The 27,992-nt window shown below is 40.6% G+C and overlaps 1 protein-coding gene and 1 long non-coding RNA gene across 5 annotated transcripts in view; one reads left to right on the top strand and one right to left on the bottom strand.

The window, feature by feature from the left end:
• The first annotated feature begins 1 nt into the window (after position 1).
• On the top strand, positions 2-26,096 carry LOC134808589 (uncharacterized). The gene is made up of 4 exons (XR_010151875.1): positions 2-108; positions 17,399-18,139; positions 20,689-20,810; positions 24,005-26,096. It is a non-coding gene; the product is annotated as an uncharacterized LOC134808589 (long non-coding RNA).
• The window catches only part of PSMA8 (proteasome 20S subunit alpha 8), a 55,966-nt gene continuing 37,229 nt past the window's right edge, over positions 9,256-27,992 (bottom strand). For 2 of the 4 annotated variants that reach the window (XM_016933479.3, XM_523894.6), the window contains exons 5-7: positions 23,656-23,775; positions 23,475-23,537; positions 9,256-10,254 (exon numbers count right to left, since the gene is read on the bottom strand). In XM_016933479.3, the coding sequence (XP_016788968.1) occupies positions 10,162-10,254; positions 23,475-23,537; positions 23,656-23,775 (276 nt within the window). In that variant the 3' untranslated portion in view covers positions 9,256-10,161. Of the gene's footprint in view, positions 10,255-21,288; positions 23,297-23,474; positions 23,538-23,655; positions 23,776-27,992 lie in introns of those variants that run through there. The other 2 variants (XM_054671697.2, XM_054671698.2) reach the window with 1 other exon arrangement.

The raw sequence follows: 27,992 nt of genomic DNA, 5'->3' as shown, positions 1-27,992 counted from the left end.
GCTTGAAGGCAGCATGCTCCTTAAGAGTCATCACCGCTCCCTAATCTCAAGTACCCAGGGACACAAAAACTGTGGAAGGCTGCAGGGACCTCTGCCTAGGAAAGCCAGGTATTGTCCAAGGTTTCTCCCCATGTGATAGTCTGAAATATGGCCTCGTGGGAAGGGAAAGACCTGACCGTCCCCCAGCCCGACACCCATAAAGGGTCTGTGCTGAGGAGGATTAGTGTAAGAGGAAGGCATGCCTCTTGCAGCTGAGACAAGAGGAAGGCATCTGTCTCCTGCCTGTCCCTGGGCAATGGAATGTCTCGGTATAAAACCCGATTGTACGTTCCATCTACTGAGATAGGGAAAAACCGCCTTAGGGCTGGAGGTGGGACATGCGGGCAGCAATACTGCTTTGTAAAGCGTTGAGATGTTTATGTGTATGCATATCTAAAAGCACAGCACTTGATTCTTTACCTTGTCTATGATGCAAAGACCTCTGTTCACGTGTTTGTCTGCTGACCCTCTCCCCACTATTGTCTTGTGACCCTGACACATACCCCTCTCAGAGAAACACCCACAAATGATCAATAAATACTAAGGGAACTCAGAGGCTGGTGGGATCCTCCATATGCTGAACGCTGGTCCCCTGGGCCCCCTTATTTCTTTCTCTATACTTTGTCTCTGTGTCTTTTTCTTTTCCAAGTCTCTCGTTCCACCTAACGAGAAACACCCACAGGTGTGGGGGGGCAACCCACCCCTTCATCTTTCTATTTATTTGTGGTTACTTTAATTTCTTTCAGCAATGTTTTGTATTTTTCAGTGGGTAAGTCTTTTGCTTCCTTGGTTAAGTTTATTCCTAAGTATTTTTTTATGCTATTATAAATGGAATTGCTTTTTTTTTTTTTTTTTTTTTTTGACAGAATCTCTCTGTCACCCAGGCTGGAGTGCAGTGGCACAATCTAGGCTCACTGCAATCTCTGCCTCCCAGGTTCAAGTGATTCTCCTGCCTCAGCCTCCCAAGTATGAATTGCTTTCTTAATTTCCTTTTTGGATTGCTCATCATTAATGTATAGAAATGCAACGAATTTTTGCATGTTGATTTTGTATCCTGTCACTTTGCTGAATTTGTCTATTAGTACTAGAATTAATAAACAAATATCATCTGTAAATAATTTTACTTCCTACTTTCCAATTGGGATGTCTTTTATTTCTTTTCTTGCCTAATTACTTTGGATAGAATTTACTATACTATTCATCATATACTATGACGAATAAAAGTGGCAAAAGCAGGCATCCTTTATTTTATAGGAAAAGTTTTTAGTTTTTCACCATTGAGTATGATGTTAGTTTTGGGCTTGCCAAAAATGTCCTTTATGATGTTGAGGAAGTTCCGTTCTCTCTTTAACTGACTGTTTTTTGTTGTTGTTGTTGTTTGTTTGTTTGTTTTAAGTCACAATTGATCCTCCAAACTCTTTTCCTATCTGGTGGCTTAATGCAGATAGACACAGAAATCTCATGAATGTTTGAAAATGGCAGAGCCACAGCCAAGCGCGATGGCTTATGCTTGTAATCCCAGCACTTTGGGAGGCCGAGGCAGGCAGATCACGAGGTCAGGAGATCGAGATCATCCTGGCTAATACAGTGAAACCGTGTCTCTACTAAAAATACAAAAAATTAGCCAGGCATGGTGGCGGGCGCCTGTAGTACCAGCTATTCAGGAGGCTGAGGCAGGAGAATTGCTTGAACCCGGGAGGTGGGGGTTGCAGTGAGCCGAGATTGTGCCACTGCACTCCAGCCTGGGCAACAGAGCAAGACTCCATCTCAAAAAAAAGAAAAGAAAAGAAAAGAAAATGGCAGAGCCACAAAATGGAAGGGGAGCATTTCCTAGATTTTGGCTTAGAGGATTTCTCTCTACCAGCAATAGGATTTCATATTGAGAAATAAACTTCCATTGTGTAGGTTAATCTATTACAGTAGCTAGCATTACCTTAATACATAGGCAAAAGGGTAATTTCCCAAATAAATAAAAAGCTCTTACAAAGAAATGGATTTTTAAAAAAAGAAAAGAAAAAAGAAGCTCTTACAAATCAATAAGAAAAAAGAACAAAAACTCACAGGAAAGTTAAACAAAGGATATCAATCACTAACAGAAGGAGAATTCAAAGGCTTTCACACAAACATAAAGATGCTCAGCATCACCTATAGTAAGAAAAATGAAAAGCAAAACTATATTGGGATTTTTTTATTTTCATTTTTGAGACAGAGGTCTCATTCTGTCACCCGGGCTGCAGTGTAGTAATGAGATCTTGGCTCACTGCAGCCTTCATCTCTTGGGCTCAAGTGATCCTCCCACCTCAGCCTCTAAAGTAGGTGCTATGTGTCTGAATGCCTCCTGTTTCATTGTCAAATATTTGGTCTTCATCTCCCTTTCTGGGGTACAACTCCTAAAATCTTTGGAACCTCCACAGCGATATCTTTTTGTATGCTAATGATTAACTGATGGCTAGCAGCTCTTAGGCAGCTTCAGGATGGGAACTGGTCACCAGAAAGACCTAGGCAGGATTAGAGGATTGGGACTTTCTGATCTACCACATGACCTCCAGGAAGGGGAGGGGGCTGAAGATTAAATTGATCACCAATGGCCAATCGTTTAATCAATCATGCCTATGTAATGAAGCCTCCATAAAAACCCAAATTAACTGGGTTTGGAGAGCTTCTGGGTAGCTGAACACATGGAGGTTCCTAGACGGTACACGCCCCTTCCCCCAGACCTCATCCTATGTATCTCTCATTTTTTTTTTTTTTTTTGAGATGGAGTCCTGCTTTGTCACCCAGAGGAAGTGCAATCAATGGCGCGATCTCGGGTCACTGCCGGGTTCAAGCGATTCTTCTGCCTCAGCCTCCCGAGTAGCTGAGATTACAGGTGCCCGCCACCACGCCCAGCTAATTTTTGTATTCTTAGTAGAGACATGGTTGCATCATGTTGGTCAGGCTGGTCTCAAACTCCTGACCTCAGGTAATCCACCAGCCTCAGCCTCCCAAAGTGTTGGGATTACAGGAGTGAGCCCCTGCACCCGACCTTTTTTTTTTTTTGAGACAGTTTTGCTCTGTCGCCTAGGCTGGAGTGCAGTGGTGTGATCTCAGCTTACTGCAGCCTCGGCCTCCTGGGTTCAAGCGATTGTTGTGCCTCAGCATCCTCAGTAGCTGGGATTACAAGTGTGTGCTACCACACCCAGTTAATTTTTTGTATTTTCAGTAGAGACGGGGGTTTCCCTGTGTTGCCCAGGCTGGTCACCAACTCCTGACTTCAAGTGATCTGCCTGCCTCAGCCTCCCAAAGTGCTGGGATTACAGCTGTGAGTCACTGTACCTAGCCCTCATCTTATGTATCTCTTCATCTGGTTATTTATCCTTTAAAATATACTTACATATACTTAAAATATACTTAGTAAAAAATCGGCAAATGTAAGGAAATGTTTCCCTGAGTTCTGTGAGCCACTCTAGCAAATTAATGGAACCCAAAGAGAGGGCTGCAGGAACCACAAACGACGGGTTGGTCAGAAGTTATGGAGGCCTGGACTTGCAACTGGTATCTGAATGGGGTGGGGGGCAGTCTTGGGAATTGAGCCCTCAACCTGTGGGATCTGACATTGTTTCCAGGTAGATAGTGTAGGAATGGAATTGCAGGATGCCTAACTGATGTTTGCTGCAGAATTGATTGCTTGGTTGCTGGTGATGAGAAAATTCCCATATATTTGGGGATCACAAAGAGTCTTTTGTATTAACTTGTTGTGCTGTTGTGTGAGATAGTTTGCAAATTTCTGTAGGCTTACATATCTGGGAGCTGGATTGCCAGCTAAAAGGCACATACCTCTTTGACTTTGCTAGGTATCACTCATATGCTGCCCAAAGCAGTTGTCTAGTCTACAATTCTAACAGCAGTAGATAAGAGTTCTTTTGGCTCCACATGCTCACAAATACTTTATACAGTCATTTTAATTTTTGTCAGTCTGATGGCTGTAAAAGAGTATCTCATCTTAGGTATAAATATACATTTCCTTTATTAGTCTGGTAGAACAACATTTAATATTTAATAGGATCCTTATAAGAGAAAATCATTTAGGTTTTTTCTTCTCCTGCCTTGGCCTCCAAACATGCTGGGATTACAGGTGTGAGCCACTGCACCTGGCCTTACCTATGCATTTAAAAGGATATTTGTTAGATCTTATCCAGCATTTCTATACCTGTAGTGAAAGTTTTTTCTACCTACTTAACCATAATCTAATGCTGGAAAGATGAGTTGTTAAGATAATTCCTAAAACCCAATATTTGTGATCATCTCACCTTGGGGATATGAGAGAGAAAAAACATAAAGTACTTGAGTATTGGGGATTTTTCTCTCAGTAAAATAAATAAAAGTAGCATTTTAAATAGGAATAATGTTTGAACTGTTAGAGGTGAACTGTTTACATGCATGATTCATTTTTCTGTTGTATGGTGTATTTCTTTCAATCAACAGCTCTTTATAAATTCCAGACACACATCTTTTATCATTTATATGTATTACAAACATCTCCTATTTGTAGCCTGTCTTTTCACTTGTGTTATGGTCTCTTTTGATGTAGAAAAATTTACATTAATTTTCAGGTAGTTAAATTATCAATCTTTTCCTTAAGTATTGACGCTTTTCATCTTGTCTAGACAATCTGTCCTTACCTCTAGGATCGTAAAGATATTTTTCTATATTGTCTTCTAAAGTTTTAAAGTTTAATTTTTTATATTTAGGTCTTTAATCTACCTGAAATTGATTTTTTAAAATAGTATTAAGTACAGGTTAAATTTTTTTTTTTTTTTTTGAGAGGGAGTCTCGCTCTGTAGCCCAGGCTGGAGTGCAGTGGCGCGGTCTAGGCTCACTGCAAGCTCCACCTCCAGGGTTCACGCCATTCTCCTGCCCCAGCCCCCCAAATACCTGGGACTACAGGCGCCCACCACCACGCCCAGCTAAATTTTTTGTATTTTTAGTAGAGACGGGGTTTCACCGCGTTAGCCAGGATGGTCTCGATCTCCTGACCTCATGATCCGCCCGCCTCGGCCTCCCAAAGTGCTAGGATTACATGCATCAGCCATCGCGCCCGGCCCTTTTCTTTCTTTCTTTCTTTCTTTTTTTTTTTTTTTTGAGACAGAGTCTCACTCTGTCGCCCAGGCTGGAGTGCAATGGCGCCATCTCAGCTCACTGCAACCTCCGCCTCCCAAGTTCAAGCGATTCCCCTGCCTCAGCCTTCTGAGTAGCTGGATTACAAGCACCTGCCACCAAGCCCAGCTAATTTTTGTAGTTTTAGTAGAGATGGGGTTTTGCCATGTTGGTCAGGCTGGTCTCAAACTCCTGATCTCAGGTGATCCGCCCGCCTACGCCTCCTAAAGTGCTGGGATTATAGGCATGAGCCACTGCACCTGGCCAGAGGTTCAATTTTCTTTCTTTTCAAATGAATAACCAGTTGTCCTATCATTGTGTATTGAAGAGCTTATCCTTTGCCCACTGATGCAATGCTAACTGCCATAAACCAAGTATCCAGTAAGCGTCTGGGTGTTTCTAGTCTCTATTATGCTTATTCCCTGTGCCAACACAACCGTATACACAGCAGCACCAGCATCTGCTCAACTGCTTCTCTGATTTTCATATCTTTCTGTTTTCAGTCCCTGATTTCCCATCCCTTCTTGTGAGTTTACCTATGTACATATATATGTATGTACATCTGTATGTATTTACAATTTTTTTGAGACAGGGTCTCACTCTGTTGCCCAGAACTGGAGTATAGTGGCAGGATCATGGCTCACTGCAGCCACTTCCTGGGCTCAAGTGATCCTCCTGTCTCAGCCTCCCAAGTAGCTGGAGCTACAGATGTGCACCACCACACCCAGCTAATTTTTAATTTTTTTGTGCAGATGGGAGTCTCACCATGTTGCCCAGGCTGGTCTCAAACTGCTGGCCTCAAGCAATCCTCTTGCCTTGGCCTCCCAAAGTGCTGGGATTACAGGTGTGAGCCACTGCACCTGGCCTTACCTATGTATTTAAAAGCATATTTGTTAGATGTTATCCAGCATTTCCATCCCTATAGTGACAGATTTTTCTGTCTACCTACTTAATCATAATCTAATGCTGGAAAGATAAGTTGTTTAGGTAATTCCTAAAATCAAGTATTTGTGATCATCTCACTGTGGAGACATGAGAGAGAAAAAACATAAAGCACTTGAATATTGGGGTTTTTTTCTCTCAATAAAATAAAAGTAACATTTCATTTAATTAATTAATTTATTTTTGAGACAGAGTCTCACTCTGTCACCCAGGCTGGAGTGCAGTGGCACAATCTTGGCTCACTGCAACCTCTGCCTCCCGGGTTCAAGCAATTATCCTGCCTCAGCCTCCCGAGTAGCCGGGATTACAGGCACCCGCCACCGTGCCCAGCTAATTTTTTGAATTTTTAGTAGAGATGGGGTTTCGCCATGTTGGCCAGGCTGGTCTTGAACTGCTGACCTCAGATGATCCACCCGTCTCAGTCTCCCAAAGTGCTGGATTACAGGTGTGAGCCACCGCACCCTGTATTATTTTATTTTATTTTTTTGAGACAGAGTCTCACTTTATCACCCAGGCTGTAGTGCAGTGGCTCAATCTCGGTTCATTGCAACCTCCGCCTCCTGTGTTCAAGCAATTCTCCTGCCTCAGCTTCCTGAGTAGCTGGGACTACAGGCATGCACCACCATGCCTGGCTGATTTTTTTGTATTTTTAGTAGAGATGAGGTTTCGCCATGTTGGTCAGGCTGGTCTTGAACTCCTGACCTCAAGCGATCCACCTACCTCGGCCTCTCAAAGTGCTGGGATTATAGGCATGAGCCACTTTGCCTGGCCAGTAAAAGTAACTTTTTTTTTTTTTTTTTTTGAGATGGAGTTTCTCTCGTTGCCCAGACTGTAGTGCAGTGGTGCAATCTCAGCTCACTGCCACCTCTGCCTCCTGGGTTCAAGCGATTCTCCTGCCTCAGCCTCCTGAGTAGCTGGGATTACAGGCGTGCGCCACCAGGTCTGGCTTTTTTTTTTTTTTTTTTTTGAGACGGAGTTTCACTCTTGTTACCCAGGCTGGAGTGCAATGGCATGATCTCGGCTCACTGCAACCTCCGCCTCCCAGGTTCAAGCGATTCTCCTGCCTCACCCTCCCTAGTAGCTGGGATTACAGGCTTGTGCCACTACGCCCAGCTAATTTTGTATTTTTAGTAGAGACAGTAGAGAAGGGGTTTCTCCATGTTGGTCAGGCTGGTCTCGAACTCCTGACCTCAGGTGATCCACCCACCTCGACCTCCCAAAGTTCTGGGATTATAGGCGTGAGCCACTGCACCCGGCCAAGGCTAATTTTTTTTTTTTTTTTTTTTTGTATTTTTAGTAGAGACAGGGTTTCACCATGTTTGTCAGGCTGGTTGTGAACTCCTGACATCAGGTGATCCACCCGCCTTGGCCTCCCAAAATGCTGGGATTATAGGCGTGAGCCACCACGCTCAGCCAAAGTAACATTTTAAATAGCAATAACGTTTGAATTTTTTTTGGTTCAAACTTCACATTAGGGCTGGTCACAGTGGCTCATGCCTGTAATCCCAGCACTTTGGGAGGCCGAGTTGGGTGTATCTCTTGACTTCAGGAGTTCGAGTCCAGCCTGCGCAACATGGTAAAACCCTGTCTCTGCTAAAAAGTACAAAAAATTAACAGGGTGTGGTGGCGAGCAGCTGTAGTCCCAGCTACTCAGGAGCCTGAGGTGGGAGGATTGCTTGAACCTGGGAGGCAGAAGTTGCAGTGAGCCAAGGTGGCATCACTACTCCAGCCTGGGTGACAGAGGCCTCATCTAAAAACAAACAAACAAAAAACCAAACAAACAAAAGAACTTCACATTAAATAGAAAATCATTTTGTATGGATCAGTGAAACCTGACCAAAATAATGCTATGATTTCCAAAGTAGAATAAATCAGTTGAGCTAAAACCAATTAGACTCTGATAACTAAGAAGAACTGAGTCACAGGAGTAATAAAGCTAGTCAGATTCAAAAAAACCTCTTGCCTCTCATGATACATCCTTGTGAGGGAGAGATTGGTGAGCAATGAGAAATGTTTCCATTCTGATGGACACTTGTGGTGGCAAAGCACTATAAGCATCAGCACCATGGGCATACATTATAAAACTTGTCTCAGAGTTGTTAAGATAAATGTTAATATTTGCAAGAAATCTAAACAGTGTCTGGCATGCAGTGACTGTGGTATTGTATGAGTACTTGTCAAGTAAAAAAATAAGGGATGGAATTACAACCATATCCCTTAGATCGGGGGTCCCCAACCCCAGGGCCGTGGATCAGTACCGGCTTGTGGCCTGTTAGGAACCCGGCTGCACAGGAGGAGGTGAGTAGGGGGGTGGGGGGAGCAAGCATTACCACATGAGCTCCGTCACCTGTGAGATCAGTGGTGGCAGTAACAATTCTCACAGGAGGCCGGGCACGGTGGCTCACGCCTGTAATCCCAGCACTTTGGGAGGCCGAGGCGGGTGGTCACCTGAGGCCAGGAGTTCAAGACCAGCCTGGCCAACATGGCGAAACCCCGACTCTACTAAAAATACAAAAATTAGCTGGTCGTGATAGCACATGCCTGTAGTTCCAGCTGCTTGAGAGGCTGAGGCAGGAGAATCACTTGAACCTGAGAGGCGGAGGTTGCAGGGAGCGAGATTGCGCCACTGCACTCCAGCCTGGGTGACAGAGTGAGACTCGTCTCAAAAAAAAAAAAAAAAAGATTCTCATCGGAGTGTGAACCCTGCTGTGAACTGCACATGCAAGGGATTGCGGGCTCCTTACGAGAATCGAATGCCTGATGATCTGAGGTGGAACAGTTTCATCCCAAAACCAACCCCACCCCACTCGGGGTTTCGCCATGTTGGCCAGGCTGGTTCCGAACTCCTGGCCTCAAGTGGTCCGCCCACCTCAGCCTCCCAAAGTGCTGGGATTACAGGCATGAGCCACCACACCTGGCCTTCCCCTCCTATTTTCATTCCTCTGCAAAAACTTAACCTCTCCCCTCGTTTTCAAAAAAGAACATTAAGACCAGGTGCAGTGGCTCAGCCTGTAATCCCAGCACTTTGGGTGGTGGAGGTGGGAGGATTGCTTGAAGCCAGGAGTTTGAGACCAGCCTGGGCAACATAGTGAGACCTCATCTCTGAAATAAATAAACAATTAATTAAAACAACAGAAAGAATATTTACTAGCTTTTATTTTCAAAAATATAAACTCACTGTAGGAATTAAGCACATTCCTCTTGTGGACCATTTGGATTAAATCTTTTCCGTGGGCAGAGATCACTTTTTATATTTTTCTTGTTCCCCCAATAAGCCTTCCATAATACCAATCATAAAATACACACTCAGATATTTCATGGAATATGTAACAAACCGAACACACTGGACATACTTGAGATAAAATAAAAATCTAAACTAAAAGTGATATGTATTAATTTCTTTCCTTATTTTCATGTAGCATCCTGTTAAGATGCCCTTAGAAGCTCTTCCCATGCTTTAATTGCATGTTTGAATTCAGCCTATATTTGTTCCATGAACGAAACAATATATTGCAACTTGTAAAATGAAAAAGGTAAAATAAAAATAACGAAATATTGTAAAATGAAGAAGGCTCTGACAAAATTTTAAGAACTCATCAGTATAAGGATGCTTTTGTCATTCTTTGAGAAATGCAGCTCAATATTATATTTAGTTTATTTGGAATAGCTATGTCCTTAACTGACAGTCAATATTCAAACATCACCAAATTATTAAATTTTTTAATTAAAAAAATTTTTTAAAATTATATTTGCATATATGAAGGTAAGTAAGACACTGGACAAATTATAGAGTCTCAAGCTTATGTGGAATTATGACTGCTCTCAACAATTACTGAAATCCCCTTTCAAAGAAAATCTTCACATAAACCTATGTTTGACTATGTAATAGAATGAAGACAGCCACAGATCTGGCATTCTCAAAACATCACACAAGTACTGCATGTAATGCTGCAAAATAACTGTTTTCCTCTAAAATTTCACTAAACAACCTCAGACAGTACAATAAAACAAAACATTAAGACCTCCCAGTGGTCATCCTAAGAATTAGACAGATTTCTTTGATTTTTTCTTCTCTGCTTCTTCCTTTTCTTTTTCTATTTCAGTTACATATAATTCAACTTCTTTTGCACTAAACATCTGAAAAGAGAAAAAAATTTAAAGATCAAATGTCAGTTATACGAATAATATCTAAATATTTACAATATGAAGAATTCCAATATTTAATAAATTTATACTTTCTATGTATAACTTTATATTTTGTAACTTCAAATATACAATGAAGCATTTCAAGAGGTTTAAGAGCAATAACAATTATGGGCAAAACCAGATCTCTGACATTTCTACTATCACTGTGCTAAAAAAGAAAGCAGGACAAAAGGTGATATTGCGTTATATATCCTATATGTGCATATAACCCCAAAAACATTTTAATGCGAGACTTAATTTTATTCATGAACAAAGACTCATTATTTAACTCTCCCAACTGCACCCGACTGTGTGATTCTCTGATAGGGTTTAATAATTTGATCAGTTTATAGAATAGCGAAATGAAATGGGAAAAGATAATTTATGCTACTTTATGTCTAAGTAGAAAGCAAAAAAGGTTTTATTTTTCTAAGAATTTGCAGTGTAGTTTGATTTTCTGTTGTACTGTTCACAAGTAGATCCAAGGTTACATGCTTGCGGCTATAAGACAGCAATTATTGGCCAAACCTGGTGACTCAGGCCTGTAATCCCAGCACTTTGGGAGGCCGAGGTGGGTGGATCAGTTGAGGTCAGGGGTTCGAGACCAGGCTGCCATTTTCTTTTTCTTTTTTTTTCAGACAGGGTCTCACCCTGTCGCCCAGGCTGGACTGCAGTGATGTGATTGCAACCTCTGCCTGCCGGGTTCAAGCGATTCTCCCACCTCAGTCTCCTCAGTAGCTGGGACTACAGGTGTGTGCTACCATGCCTGACTGATTTTTGTTATTTTTAGTAGAGAGATTTGCATTTTCAGTACAGACAGGGTTTTGCCATGTTGGCCAGGCTGGTCTTGAACTCCTGACCTCAAGTGATCTGCCCGCCTCAGCCTCCCAAAGTGCTGGGATTACAGGCCTGAGCCACCGTGCCTGGCCAAGACAGCAATTATTAACTTCAGTGAAGTTAATACATTTATATACAAAAATCTAAATGTAATGATCTTAATACTGAAAAGAGGTATCTATTAAATTGATAAATGAATGATCAACTTTATGGAAAGGCAAATTTTCAAAGATATTAGAGATGTAAAGGATTTTAGCTATTAGTCCATCACTAGAATTTACATATAAGAAAACGTAGATTCACAAAGCTAAATTATATTTGGCCAAAGATTAAAGAAGGATTAAAGATTAGGTCTCTGATTCTTATTTCAACTCCAGAACTCTTTCCATTTCACCTATAAAGATGTGTGTCACAAAATCTGTATTTGTCAATAATCTATATAAAATATATTATTTGAACGTTTTATGAAATGAATTTACCCATCAAGCAATTACTAGGAGTTCCATGGGCTCTGAAAGTGGAAGAATATAATTCTTACCTGCTATTAAGGAGTCCACAGTTTAGTGGAAAAAAACTGGCATATAAATAGATCATCACAATACAAACCTGAATAAAGTGATGTGGTATTACTTGGGGAAGAAATAATTTCCTCCTTTGAAAAAGTGTCTTTCACTTTCTTTTTCCTTTTTGAGACCGGGTCTTGCTCTGCTGCCTAGAGCTGAAGCACTGCGGCATGATCACAGCTCACTGCAACCTCTGCCTCCTGGGCTCAAGCCATCCTACCGCCTCAGCAACCGGAGTAGCTGGGGCTACAGGTGTGAACCACCGTGCCCAGCTAACTTTTGTATTTTTTGTAGAGACAGGGTTTCGCCATGTTGCCCAGGCTGGTCTCAAACTCCTGGGCTCAATCGATTTGCCTGTCTCGGCCTCCCAAAATGCTGGGATTACAGGCATGAGCCACTGCGCCCAGCCTCAAGAAGCCTTTTCAAAAAATTATTTTTAATTTTTATGAGTACATAGTAGGTATATATATTATGGGGTACATGAGATATTTTGATACAGGCATGTGATGCATAATAACCACATCATGGAGAATGGGGTATCCATCCCCTCAAGCATTTATCCTTTGTGTTACAAACAATCCAATTATACTCTTTTAGTTATCTTAAAATGTACAATTAAATTGTTATTGACTATAGTTACCCTGTTGTGCTATCAAATACTAGGTCTTATAAATTCTATTTTTTTGTACCTATTAACCATCCCCACCTGCCCCTGCCCCCCACTACCCTTCCCAGCCTCTAGTAACCATCCTTCTACTCTGTATCTCCATGAGTTCAATTGTTTTGATTTTTAGATTCCACAAATGAGTAAAAACATGCAATGTCTGTCTTTCCATGCCTGCCTTATTTAACATAATGATCTCCAGTTCCATCCATGTTATTACAAATGACAGTATCTCATTATTTTTGGGGGGGCAGAACAGTACTTCATTGTGTGTAAGTATCACATTGTCTTCATACATTCATCTGTTGATGGACCCTAAGGTTGATTCCAAATCTTGGCTATTGTGAACAGTTCTGCAATTAACATGGGAGTGCAGCTATTTCTTCAATATACTGATTTCCTTTCTTTTGGGTATACACCCAGTAGTGGGATTGCTGGACCATATGTACTTTTATTTTATGTTTTTTGAGGAATCTCCAAACTATTCTTCATGGTGGTTGTACTAATTTACATTCCCACCAACAGTGTATGAGGGTTCCCTTTTCTCCATATCCTCACCAGCATTTGCTGTAGCTTGTCTATTAGATATAAGCCATTTTAACTGGGGTGAGATGATATTTTATTGTGTTTTGATTTGCATTTCTCTGATGATCAATGATGTTGATCACCTTTTTTTTTTGGAGATGGGGTCTTGCTCTGTTGCCCAGGATGGAGTACAGTGGCACAATCATGGCTCACTGCAGCCTTGACCTCCCAGGTTCAAGTGATCCTCCCACCTCAGCTTCCCAAGTAGCTGGGACCACAGGAGCACACCACTACATCAGGCTAATTTTTAAATTATTATATTTGTAGAGACAAGGTCTCACTGTGTTGTCCAGGCTGGTCTGAAACTCCTAGGCTCAAGCGATCCTCCTGCCTTGGCCTCCCAAAGTGCTGGGATTACAAGCAAGAGCTCAGCCCAAGCACCTTTTTATATGCCTGTTTGCCATTTGTATGTCTTCTTTTGAGAAAAGAAGACATACAAATTCAAATCCTTCACCCATTTTTTGATCAGATTATTGTTTTTTCTCTTATAGAGTTGTTTGAGCTCCTTATACATTCTGGTTATTAAACCCTTGTCAGAAGGGTAAATTCGCAAATATTTTCTCCCATTCTGTGGGCTGTCACCTCACTTTGTTGATTGTTTCCTTTGCTGTGCAGAAGTTCTTTAACTTGATGTGATCCTATTTGTCCATTTTTGCTTTGGTTGCCTGTGTTTGTAGGGTACTACTCAAGAATTTTTTGCGCAGACCAATGTCCTGGGGATTTTCTCCAATGTTTTCTTGTAGTAGTTTTATAGATTGAGGTCACAGGCTTAAGTCTTTAATCCATTCTTTTTTGATTTTTTGTATATGGTGAGAGATAGGGGTCTAGTTTCATTCTTCTGCATATGGATATCCAGTTTTCCCAGCATCCTTTATTGAAGAAACTTTTTCCCAGTGTATGTTCTTAGCACCTCTGTCGAAAATGAGTTCACTATATATATGTGGATTTGTTTCTGGGATCTCCATTTTGTTTAATTAATCTATGTGTCTGTCTTTATGCCAGAACCATGCTGCTTTGGTTACCATAGCTCTGTAGCATAATTTGAAGTCAGGCAATATGATTCCTTCAGTTTTGTCCTTTTTGCTTAGGGCAGCTTTGGCTCTTCTGGGTCTTTTGAGGTTTTTATATAGATTTTATGATTTTTTTTATATTTCTGTGAAGAATATCATTGGTATTTTGGCAGGGATTGCATTGAATCTGTAGATTACTTTGGGTAGTATGGACATTTTAAAAACATTGATTCTTCCAATCCATGAACATGGAACACCTTTCTATTTTTTTTTTGTTTTTTGGTGTCCTTTTTTGATGTGGGCACTTACAGCTATAAACCTCCTTCTTTGTAATGCTTTCACTGTATTCCATATGTTTTGATATGTTAGGTTTTCATTATCACTTGTTTCAAGAAAATTTTCAATTTTCTTCTTAATTTCTTCATTGACTCACTGGTCATTCAGGAGCATATTGTTTAATTTCCATGTATTCGTATAGTTTCCAAAATTCCTCTAGTTACTGATTTCTAGTTTTTTTTTCCACTGTGGTCAGAGATGATGCTTGATATTATTTCAATTTTTTGAATATTTTAAGGCTTATTTTGTGACCTAAATATGGTCTATCCTTGAAAATGGTCCATATGCTGAGGAGAATAATGCATATTCTGCAGCTGTTGGATGAAATGTTCTGTAAATATCTATTAGATACATTTGGTCTACAGTGCAGTTTAAGTCTGATGTTTCTTTGCTGATTTTCTGTCTGGAAGATCTGTCCAATGCTGAAAATTGGGTGTTGAAGACTCTAGCTATTATTGTACTGGAATCTATCTGTTTTTTTTTTAGCTCTAATAATGTTTACTTTATATATCTAGGTTCTACGGTGTTGGGTGCATATATATTTAAGAATATTATATCTTCTTGCTGAGCTGACCCCTTTATCATTATATAGTGACCTTTTTTGTCTCTTCTTATAGTTTTTGCCTTGAAATCTATTTTGTCTGATATAAGTATAGTGACTCTGGCTCTTTTTTGGTTTCCATTGGCATGAAATATCTTTTTCCATCTCTTTTTTTCAGTCTATGTTTGTCTTTATAGGTGAAGTATGTTTTTCGTAGTCAACAGATCATTGGGTCTTTTTTTTTTAAATCCATTCAGTCATTCTATAACTTTTCATTGGAGAGTTTAGTCCACTTACATTCAATGTTATTATTGATAAGTAAGGACTTAGCCTCCTGCCTCAGTCTCCCCAAATGCTGGTATTACAGGTGTGAGCCACTGCTCAGACCTCACTTTTTTTGAAGCAGACTCTTGCTCTGTCGCCCAGGCTGGAGTGCAGTGGCGTGATCTCAGCTCACTACGACCTCTGCCACCCTAGGCTCAAGCGATTCTCCTGCCTCAGCCCCCTGAGTAGCTGGGACAACAGGTGCACACCACCACACCCAGCTAATTTTTTGTATTTTTAGTAGAGATGGGTTTTCACCACGTTGGCCAGGCTAATCTCAAACTGCTGACCTCAGGTGATCTGGCCGCCTTGGCCTCCCAAAGTGCTGGGATTACAGGCATGAACCACGGTGCCCAGCCTGGTCCATCCTTTCATGGAAGAATCCTGGCATTAAATGAGAAAATGTTTTAAGTTCTACCTTTCTACTGATTCCTGGCCCCAAGTAGGTGTTTATATCTAACTTCCTAGGCTAGGGAGACAAGTATCCTTCTCTAGGGCAGTTTAATCCAAATGTTTACCTCTGGCTTTCAGTGTAGTTTTCATTTTTGGTCCCTGGGGATTTTCTTTTAGTTCTTGCAGAAGCTCAGCTATGTCTTTAAAAAACTAGTTATATTTCATCTAGAATTGTCCTCATGTTTTACAGCAGAAGAGTTTTTATATTATCTAATCCAGCATAATGCCAGAAACTGAAGTTGTAGAAGTCTACTTATATACCTTAAGTCAAGCTATTTCCTGTCAAAGTGTTAAAATTTCAGCACATAGTCAGTGATTTAAGAAGTACATTTGTAAAATTAAGAGATTTTATGTTTTTCATATTTAGTAAATACTATTTACTTCTTAGTAACTTAGATACAACTGGAATTGCCAAGGATAGGTCAGAGAATAACTAGAAAACCGGTCCACCTCTAAAATCAGCTTAAGAATAAGGGGTAGAGGCATCAAATAATAAAGGTTTACACTACTCAGTAAATTTCTTATATCTTATGTGTTTTTCTAATTTAATAATACAGTACTCATCATAACCATATGTGGAAAGGCTATTAATCCACAGATAAGAAAACAGAAACAGAGAAGTAATTTGTTTACACTGGGAAATGGTAGAGCTGGAATTTGAACTAGGGTAGCTCTAGAGCCTCACTTTGCGTTTTTTTGTTTGTTTGTTTGTTTGTTTTTTTGAGACAGAGTCTGCCTGTGTTGCCCAGGCTAGAGTGCAGTGGTGTGATCTCAGCTCACTGCAACCTCTGCCTCCCAGGTTCAAGTGATTCTCCTGCCTCAGCCTCCCAAGTAGCTGGGACTACAGGTGCCCTCCAACACACCCAGCTAATTTTTGTGTGTGTGTGTATTTTTAGTAGAGACGGGGTTTCACTATGTTGGCCAGGCTGATCTTGAACTCCTGACCTCGTGATCCACCCACTCAGTCTCCCAAAGGGCTGGGATTACAGGCATGAGCCACCATGCCCATCCAGAGCTCCATTTTTGATCACTTCACTGAACTGTATCCCACACAAAGATTTATCAAAATTGAGAATGCAATAGGATTTATAATATTTTCATGTGGAGTCCATTAAAAATGAAAACAAATAAGTTATTCAAGATCCACAAATTAAAACTCTGTAAAGAAACAAAATTGAAACTATTTCTATATACATTGAAATTTGGCAAAACTGGTTTAAAACCAGACACAAGTCTATTTTAAAATAATTTTCAATTAAGCAATTTCAGACTGTGAAGACATTTGAAAAACTTTCTAGAGAATACATTATGGTTGATTCCCCAAACATCCATTCTATACCAGTGCTTAACATTAGCCAACCAGCAAACAGAATCTTCTGGAGACTGTTCTAAGGATGTCTTCAGTCTTCCAATCAGATTGAAGGGAAGGACTTACATTCCAAAGTTAGGGAAGTTCTCCCTCTCCTATAAAAGGTTAACAGGAAAATAAATCATTCTGATTGCCTCTGGTGGTCATGAGAGGAATCAACCTTACTAGAACAAACTAACTTTAGGATGAAGCCAATATTCAAAGTTGCGGAGTGGAGGGACAGGAAAAATCTAGATCCATGAGAATATCGTTGTGTTGTTAAACACACTGTGTCTGGAGCAGGTTTATACTTTCATCTGTGAGAAAACACGATTTCTTGTTCTTTAAGTCACTATGAGTTGGAGTTTTTTTGTTTTAACTTATAGACAAAAGCATTTGTTCTAACACATTAACCTCTGCTTAATTTCTCCTCAGGTCAATAGGAACTAATTTTTTTCCAAGGAGAATTTTCAGTTTTCAGTAGAAACAATTTTCAAATGTCTGCCAAAAACAACTTGTTTTTTTTTTTTTTTTTTTTTTTTTTGAGATGGAGTTTCGCTCTTGTTGCCCAGGCTGGAGTGCAATGGCATGATCTTGGCTCACTGTAACCTCTGTCTCCCGGTTCAAGCGATTCTCCTGCCTCAGCCCCCTGAATAGCTGAAATTACAGGTGCCAGCCACCACCCCTGGCTAATTTTTTGTATTTTTAGTAGAGATAGGGTTTTACCATGATGGCTAGGCTGGTCTCAAACTCCTAACCTCAGGTGATCCACCCGCCTTAGCCTCCCAAAGTACTGGGATTACATGCATGAGCCACTGTGCCCGGCTGCCAAAAACAACTTTTTTTTTTTTTTTTTTTTTGAGACAGAGTCTTGCTCTATCGCCCATGCTGGAGTGCAGTGGCACGATCTCGACACACTGCAACCTTTGCTTCCTGAGTTCAAGCGATTCTCCTGCCTCAGCCTCCTGAGTAGCTGGGATTACAGGCACATGCCACCATGCCCGGCTAATTTTTTATATTTTTAGTAGAGATGGGGTTTCACTATGTTGGTCAGGCTGGTCTCGAACTCCTGACCTCAGGTGATCCACCCGCCTCGGCCTCCCAAAGTGCTGAGATTGCAAGCATGAGCCACCGCGCCCGGCCAAAAACAACTTCTAATAGATCTTCAAAAACCAGGTGAGAAGGAATAGAGGAAGGAGAAAGAGTGCTTAATATTACTACTGACAAACTCACTTCTCTTCATATTTTGGTGGCCTAAGATTACAGTGAAAGGTAAATTTTTTGTTTATAGTTGTAGAAAATGACAAGCTTTACATAACATTCTTTACGTTCTTTTTAAATTTTTCATCTAAGGTAAAAAGACACAGCTGCTTTAAGCCAGAATAAATGACTAAAACGGACTACACATTGATATTCTCTCTCTGTTTATGAATACACATACGGGCATACCTTGGAAAAATTGTGGATTTGGTTCAGGACCACAGCAGTAAGGCAAATATTGAGTCACATAAATGTTTCGGTTTCCCAGTGCATATTAAAGTTATGTTTACACTATACTGTAGTCTATTGAGTGTGCAATAGCATTATGTCTAAAAAAATCAACATATCTTAATTTGAAAACACTTTATTGCTAAAAAATGCTAACAATCATGTAAGCCTCCAGCAAGTAGTAATCTTTTTGCTGGTGGGGTCTTGTCTTGATGATGGAGCTGACTCATCAGGGTAGTGGTTGCTGAAGGTTGAAGTGGCTGTGGGAATTTCTTAAAATAAGACAACAATGAAGTTTGCCACATTGATAGACTCTTCCTTTCACAAAAGATTTCTCTATAGCATGAGATGCTGTTTGATAGCATTTTACTCACAATTGAACTTTTCAGAACTGGAGTCAATCCTCTCAAACCTTGTCACTGCTTTATCAACTGAATTTATGTAACACTCTAAATTTTTTGTTGTTATTTCAACAATGTTTACAGCATCATAATCAGGAGTAGATTTCATCCAAGAAACCACATTCTTTTCTCATCTTTAAGAAGCAACTCATCATCTGTTTTATCACGAGATTGCAGCAATTCAGTTGCATATTCAGGCTCCACTTCTAATTTTAGTTCTCTTGCTATTTGTACCACATCTGCAGTGACTTCCTCCACTAAAGTCTTGAACTCCTGAAAGTCATCCATAAGGGTTGGAATCAACTTATTCTAAACTCCTGTTAATGTTGATATTTTTGTTTGTTTGTTAATTTTTTTTTTTTTTTTTAGATGGAGTCTTGCTCTGTCACCCAGGCTAGAGTGCAATGGTGTGATCTTGGCTCACGGCAACCTCTGCCTCCCAGGTTCAAGCGATTCTCCTGCCTTAGCCTCCTGAGTAGCTGGGATTACATGTGCCCACCACCACGCCCAGCTAATTTTTGTATTTTTAGTAGAGACAGGGTTTCACCATATTGATCAGGCTGGTCTTAAACTCCTGACCTCAAGCAATCCACCCACCTTGGCCTCCCAAAGTGCTGGGATTACGAGCATGAGCCACCACGCCCGGCCTTTTTGTTTGTTTTTTTTGAGACAGAGTCTCGCTCTGCTGCCCTGGCTGGAGTGCAATAGCATGATCTTGGCTCATTGCAACCTCCACCTCCTGGGTTCAAGCAATTCTCCTGCCTCAGCCTCCTGAGTAGCTGGGATTACAGATTCCCCCCACCACACCCAGCTAATTTTTGTATTTGTGGTAGAGACGGGGTTTCACCATGTTGGCCAGGCTGGTCTTGAACTCCTGATCTCAAGTGATCCACCTGCCTCTGGCCTCCCAAAGTGCTGGGATTACAGGCATGAGCTACCGTGCCTAGCCAATGTTGGTAGCGACACAGTCTAACTATGTTGCCCAGGCTGATCTCAAACCTCTAGCCTCTAGCAGTTCTTCTGCCTTGGCCTCCCAAAGTGTCAAGATTATAGGTGTGAGCCACTATGCCTGGCCATATTTCTTGAATAATAAGACTTGAAAGTCAAAATTACGCCTTGATGCATGTGCTGCAGAAAGGATGTGTTAGCAGGCACGAAAACATTAATTTCCTTGTACATGTCCATCAGAGCTACTGGGTGACTAGGTGGACTGTGAATGAGCAGTAACATTTTGAAAGGAATCTTCTTTTTTTGAGTGTTAGGTCTCAGTAATGGGCTTAAAATATTCAGTATACTATGCTATAAATAGATGTGCTGTCATCCATTGATTGTAAATGAGCACTGGCTTCTACTTAAAGTTACCAGCTGCATTATCCCCTAACAAGACAGTCTGTCTCTTGAAGCCAGGCAGTGAGGTGATTTCTCCTATCTCTAGCTATGAAAATTTTAGATGGTATCTTCTTCCAGCAGAAAGCTGTTTCATCTACATTGAAAATCTGTTGTTTAGTATAACCACCTTCACTGAAGATAAATGTCTTAGCTAGATCTTCTGGATAACTTGCTGCAGCTTCTCCATCAGTACTTGCTGCTTCACCTTGCACCTTTATGTTATGAAGGGGGCTTCTTTCCTTAAACCTCATGAACCAACCTCTGTTAGCTCCAACCTTTTCTTCTTCAGCTTCCTCACCCCTCTCAGCCTTCACAGAATTGAAGAAAGTTAGGACTTTGCTCTGGATTAGGCTTTGGTTTAGAGGAATGTTGTGGCTGGTTTGATCTTTCAGCCAGGCCACTAAAACCTCCATATCAGTAACAAGACTGGTTTTTTTTTTTTTTTAGATGGCGTCTCACTCTGTTGCCCAGGCTGGAGTGCAGTGGCGCCATCTCAGCTCACTGCAACCTCCGCCTCTTAGGTTCAAGCGATTCTCCTGCCTCAGCCTGCCGAGTAGCTGGGATTACAGGTGCGTGCCACCACACGTGGCTAAATTTTGTATTTTTAGTAGAGACAGGTTTTGCCATGTTGGCCAGGTGCGTGCCACCACGCCTGGCCTGGCTGTTTCAGTTTCTTATCATTCACGTGTTCCCTTACAGTAGCACTTTAAATTTCTTTAAGTACTTTTAATTTTCTTAAGTACTTTTCCTTTGCATTCACAATTTGAATAACTTGCACAAGAGGCCTAGCTTTCCACCTGTCTTGGCTTTTGACTGCCTTCCTCACTAAGCTTAACAATTCTAGTTTTTTTATTTAAAACTCATGTGACAGACATGAGACTCTTCCTTTCACTTGAACACTTAGAGGCCCTTATCGGGTTATTAATTGGCCTATTTTCAATATTGTTATGCCTCAGGCAATAGGAGGCCTGAGGAGAGGGAGAGACACAGGTAAATAGCTGGTCAGTGGAGCAGTCAGAACACATGCAACATTTATTGATTAAGTTCACTCAGTGTTTTATATGGATGCAGTTCATGGCACTCCAAAACAATTAGCACAGTAATATCAAAGATCATTGATCACAGATCACCATTATATAATAATTACATTGTCACTATATTACACATATAATCATAATAATGAAAAAGTCTGAAATATTCTGAGAGTTATCAAAAATGTGACAGAGACACAAAGTAAGCACATGCTGTTGGACAAATGGAATTGACAGACTTGCTCAACACAGGGTTGCCACAAACCTGCAATCTGTAAAACACCATTTAATGAGCACTTACTATAAAAGGATACTACCACCTCACACCATTTCATTTACTTATCACAACGGCCCTTTGATGAAGGTATCGTTAGACTCATTTTACAGGGAAGAAAACTGAAAGCTGAAGATGAGAGCAATTTGCTCAAGGTCATGTTGTTAAACAAATGTATCTGCTGGAACTTAATCCTAGTCTACCAACTCCAAAGCGTGTGTTCTATTCCCTACATAGCCTATCCTAAAGTATCACGTGGAAGACAGTATAACACTGCTGTCAGTAAGCATACCATTCTATCACTCAAAAGCAAAAATATGCATATAACTCTGTGTGTGTGTGTGTGTGTGTGTGTGTGTGTGTGTGTCTATGTCTATTTGTATACGCATAGGTATATTATGGAGCAGAAGAGGCAAACTCTGGCCTCAGTGGTTTCTGTGCCCCTGTGGTGTTGCTGCATCTGTCCCTGGGCTCTTAGCAGCAGGGGTGACAAAAACCTGGATAATACCCATTTCCACACTCTGTGCTCAGCACTCTGTGATTTATGTGGGGCTCTGCAGGGGCAAGCTCCACTGTCTTGTCCCCATTTCTCTTATTTATTGAAACTTTGCTGCTGTCTTATTCTCATATCCCATCTGTTAGTTGAATAATAAAGGGTAGGAAATTGATGTCAAAGCAACCATGATGACAAAAACAAAAACAGAAACAAACAAACAAAAAACCCCACTGCTGCAGATGGCACTAATTTTAACACTACTTGAAATATTTTCCTTAAAACCAAAGAAAAGATATATGTAAAACAATCTTCAAAATAATTTTTTTTGAGATGGAGTCTTGGTCTGTTGCCCAGATCACTGGCATAATCTCAGCTCACTGCGACTTCCGCCTCCCGGGTTGAAGTGATTCTCCTGCCTCAGCCTCCCAAGCAGCTGGGATCACAGGCGTCTGCCACCACGCCCAGCTATTTTTTTTTTATTTTTAGTAGAGACGGGGTTTCACTATGTTGGCCAGGCTAGTCTTGAACTCCTGACCTCAAGTGATCCATCCGCCTCAGCCTCCCAAAGTGCTGGGATTACAGGTGTGAGCCACCGCGTCTGGCAACAATCCTTTTTTTTTTTTAATTTAATTTTTAATTTTTTTTTTTTCATAGAGATGGGGGTCTTGTTACCTTGCCAAGGCTGGTCTTGAACTCCTGACCTCAAGTGATCCTCCCACCTCAGTCTCTCGAGTAGCTGGGATTACAGGCGTACACTGCCATATTTGAGTATAAAACAATCCTTTAAGTATATTTCTAATACAGTTTCCCAAATTTTGAGTGCTTTTTTACAATCTCAGCTAAAGAGAGCTAGTTGGCAAACTATGTCGTACAGTTGGTTCTATCTAATGTACAATAGTGAACTACATTTCAAATGCTCTTTAGCCAGTGGGTCCTCTATCACAATATCCTGAACATTTTATTTTGTAGTCCAGCAGTTTTAACCCATAATGGCTGACAGACGTTATACATATAATAACATGAGACTTGCCACAAAGAAATATGGAAAGGTTATCGTGCTACGTATTAAAGTTTAAGTCTCACAAGACGCTCAAGGCACTTTCAAATGTAAAGTAATGGAAATACATAAAAATCAGTAGACAGGACGACTGCGGTGGCTCACAGTTGTAATCCCAGCACTGGAGGCCAAGGCGGGCTGATCGCTTGATTCTAGGAGTTAGAGGCCAGCCTGGGCAATGTGGTGAAATCCCGTCTCTATTAAAAAAAAAAAAAACACAAAAAACAAACAAACAAAAAACCGGTAGATGGTCAGAAATGAGTGACATTAATGAAGGATAACATTATATCGGAAGCCTAGAGGCCAACAACTTTTTAACTTTTGTCAAAATACTTTATACTACAGATACTTTTTCCTCTTTGGTTAATGACTTACCTTCAAAGGTTGATTTCTTCTTATTATAGCAAGTTCAATGTTTTTTCCACCAGACTGGACAACCTAATGTAGAACAAGTACACTATTAGAATTATTTCAGCAAATTTTGTGTTTAATAAACAAAAATGGATGAGGAAAAAAAATTCATGATTTCCTGAATATGCTTTATTAGATCACTTACTTCTAGCAAAGCTTTTATTGCTAACTTGATAGCTTCACTGTCACTTGCTATGGCATCTTCTGTGTAATTCTTTTCTAGAAATTCTCGAACAGTTTTAGCACTTCGGCCTATTGCATTTGCCTTGAAAAATAAAAGTTAATTTATTAATATCACTACAGTAGGAATGAACTTATGGTTACTAAGTAAAGTTTAGAGGTTTGGAGTTTACTCCAGTATACCTTAATAAAATTACCAAATGAAAATTACAGATTTGAAAACATAGCAAACATTTCAGTAGCTCATTTGGTTACTATCAGAATAGTCTGTAATGGTGGCATGGTTTTTATTTTCCTTTTTTTGTTTGTTTTAGAGATCGGATCTCACTCTGTTGCCCAGGCTGGAGTGCAGTAGTGGCACAATTATAGCTCACTGCAGCTTTGATCTTCTGGGCTTAAGTGATTTTCCCACCTGAACCTCCTGAGTAGCTGGGACTACAGGTATGCATCACCACACTCAGCTGATTATTTTTTTGGTAGTCTTGCTATGTTGCTCAGGCTGTTCTCAAACTCCTGGCCTCAAGTGAGCCTCCTGTCTCAGCCTCTCAAAGTGTTGGGATTAAAGGCGTGAGCCACAACATCTGGCCAACTTTTTCTTTTAAATATACCAATGCTTTGTCCTGGCTAACACTTTCTATTAATATAATGTCTCCCAAATCCTTGATAACCAGAAATTATTTTATTTATATATTTTTTTGAAACAGAGTCTCACTTTGTGGCCCAGGCTGGAGTACAGTGGTATGATCACTGCTCACTGTAGCCTTGGCCTTCTGGGCTCAAGGTATCTTCCTACCTCAGACTCCCAAGTAGCTGGGACTATTGGTATGTGGCACCACACTTGGCTAATTTAAAAAAGAATTTTTTTTAGAGACAGGGTCTTGCTATGTTGCCCAGGCGGGTCTCGAACTACTGGACTCATGTGATCCTCCCAGCTTGGCCTCCCAAAGTGCTGAGATTACAGGCATGAGCCACTGTGACTGGCTCAGAAAAGATTTTAAAAAGCTGAAACTTGAAAAGATGTGGAGAGGCAAGGAGCTATAACTTTACAATATGGCACAAAAAGAAGAAAGCAAAGAGAGGGGAAAAAAATGACATCAACATGAAGAAAGCTATTTACCTAAGTTGGGCTGAGCACCATTTTTGTAGATTTTAGAATAAGTATAGTGGTAACCTAATTGATTCGTTATCTTCTTTGACTCTTAAGCAAGAAGGGCTTCTATTCCTTTCCTCTTTTCTTTGTTCTTTACACATTTTCATCAGATGAAGGAAAAATGCAAATGATTTTCCTGGCTGCGTGGCTATGGGTAGAAGGCAGCATATTCTTTTAATTCAGCCTAAATATCCAGATTAGTACTCCTGATGATAATAAGATTTTAAATTTTATATTAACAGAACACTTATGTGTCAGGCACTAGGTTAGGCATTTTACATGGATTATCTCATCTAACCATCACAAAAATGATTAAATAGGTACTGTTACTAACCCCAATTCTTGGATGTAGAAATGGAGGTTTGGAAAGGTTAAAATAGGCTTTCTCAATATCATCACTGTTCACATTTTGGGCCAGATAATCCTCTGTTGTGAGGGCTGTCCTGTGTATTGTGGGATTTTTAGCTGCCTCCACAAACTAAATGCCAGCAGCAACTCCCACCCCAGTTGTGACAACCAAACATATCTCTTGTCAAAGACATTGTCAAATGTCTTTTAGGTGGGACAAAATCAGCTGTTGGTGAATTACTGACTCAAGTAATCTTGGCCAAGATCATGCAGAGAGTAAGCAGAAGAGCTAAGCTTTGAAACCGTGGTCTGAATCAACAAGCCAAGCTTTTAACTTGATACACTATGCTGCCACATGCCCCTTTCCTAGGATGATTACAGAGTAAAAAGAACAAACAGAAAGGCCTATCCTTTCACTGGCATTAAATGGGGGAATGTCTCAGTTATAACTGTTTAGTATTATTATTATTATTTTCTTTTTTGAGACAGTCTCACTCTGTCGCCCAGGCTGGAGTGCAATGGCGTGATTTCGTTTCACTGCAACCTCTGCCTCCTGGGCTCAGGCAATTCTCCTGCCTCAGCCTCCCGAGTAGCTGGGATTATAGGTGTCTGCCACCATGCCCAGCTAATATTTTTATTTTTAGTAGAGATGGGGTTTCACCATGTTGGCCAGGCTGGTCTCAAACTCCCGACTTCAGGTGATCTGCCTGCCTCAGCCTCCCAAAGTGCTGAGATTACAGGTGTGAGCCACTGTGCCTGGCCAACTGTTTAGTATTACGATTATGGGAAAGAGATCTCAAAGGAGATTTTAGGACATAAACATGAAAACACACCATTTATATTACATTATATAACAATATACTATTCTGGTTAGCAAAAGATTCTTTTTACTTTATATAACTTTTCTATGCCATTATATTTCAGAGGATTAATATAAGTAGCTGTTGAAACTTCTAAATTAAATTTTGTGGCCTTGAAATTTCACCAAGATCAAAGGTAAAGCCTTCAGCCTGGCATGACTTTGAAATCTATTTGCTACTAGGTTTGTTTGTTTGTTTTTTGGTAACTAGTTGCTACCCAGAGAGGAAGTACATAGTTAGTGGCTTCAGGTAGTGGTTTATCCAAAAACTTCACTGGGCATTTAAAGTCACCCTGCACATTTCTGGTGACTTTCCTATCCACTTCTTCCAATTCTTAATGTCAAAATCTTTAACTCTTACCCACCTGACTTGTTTTCTAAAATCTATCCTGTTCTTGCCACACTCAGATCCCCACCCTCCCTTGCCCCATCACCCACCCCAGTCCACTTCAATAATGACTGGTAGTTTTGCAATGCTTTTCCTACCTGCCTCCTCAGATTAATGATGATTTTCTGCAGCAAAGACTATTAGCTGACAACCCTAATATCCATTCTTCCTTTGTGACAGAACTCTAGGCAATGTGACTGCTGAAAAATGTCACTTCCTAGCTTCTCTTACAAATAGGTATACACAGGTGGAAGTCACTGGGTGAAGCTCCTAGGAACCTTTACTGCCTAGAATGCAGACATATTGGCTAGAGGTCTAGCAGCTATCTTGAGAGCATGGAAAAAGACTAAGACTAAAAGAGACAAATACCAGCATCTGCCTACTTTCAGACTTTTCATTATGTGAGAAAAATCAATCTTAAGTGTTAAGCATCATCAGGTCTTTGTTGTTAGGAGATAAAAACAATCTCACTTGACAGACCTTGGAAGTGCATCCTGTGACACACTGCCCCATACACCTCCAGAAACAAAAACCTTATTCCTGTGGCTACTGGAAGTGGTAATGGCAGACAGCCCTCAGCTCTTAACTCCCTTGGGAAGGTTCCCTGGTTAACAAGAGCTCCCTCAGGTAAGGTCATGTGCTCTTCCAGGGCCAGCCTACACTGACTCAGTGATGAAGAGTATCAATGTGCAGTCCCTTCACCCCAAGTTAGAACAGCTCTGATGAGCCACTACAGATCCAGAGCACTCCATGGTGTCAACTGAAGCCTTTATTGCGACTACAATGCAGCCCAATGTCTCCCTCTGCCCCATCCTGATCCCTTCCCTTCAACAAATGCTGATACCAATGGCACTTCCTAATATCTTATAAAATAATAATCTTCCCATGAGGCTATGTGACCCTAAGGAAGGACAAGGTCTCTGCTGACAAGTGCAAAGCAGCTTTTCTCATCTGAAGGCTTGCTAACTTCTGGAGTAAATCTTCAATGAGCTCTCCCACACTAAGAAAAAGAGATGTGGAAATGAGCAAAAAACTCTACTCACAATAAATAAATCACAATTTCCATTATTTTGAAGTATAAACAACAGAAGGCAAAACTGGTCAAGTGTTGTCAGAAACAATAAATTGGAGGATTATATTAAACAGCCTTTAAAGTCTTTTCAGCCCTGAGGTTCTTAGTTTTTATGGCAGCGTTTTCCAAAGTGAATCCCACAAAACATCAGAGTAGAGAAAGGATCTATGATCAAAGGGCTCTACGTTCAAGTAATCTTGGGGACTACTATTTTACCTGCTTCTAGAAGATTTAAATGCTTTTTAGCAGATCCAGATGTACTTTGGTAACAAAACTTACTAAATTTCTTTAAATAGCTAAAAAAATTACTTAGCTAGAGAGCTTGTTTACCTAATACCTGTTAACATGAAAAGAAATGCATTTTGAGAAACATTGCTCAGAAGTATACGACATAGTTAACATTCTTACCATTTTGAAACATTATGGCCCATACTGACAAGAGCAAAACATGCCCCTTAATCATTAACATCATTAATCAGGGTGGG

Source organism: Pan troglodytes, chromosome 17 (assembly GCF_028858775.2).
Source record: "Pan troglodytes isolate AG18354 chromosome 17, NHGRI_mPanTro3-v2.0_pri, whole genome shotgun sequence".
NCBI lineage: Eukaryota > Metazoa > Chordata > Mammalia > Primates > Hominidae > Pan > Pan troglodytes.
The sequence above is the reverse complement of the archived record's forward strand: the minus strand, read 5'-3'. Positions and strand labels throughout refer to the sequence as shown.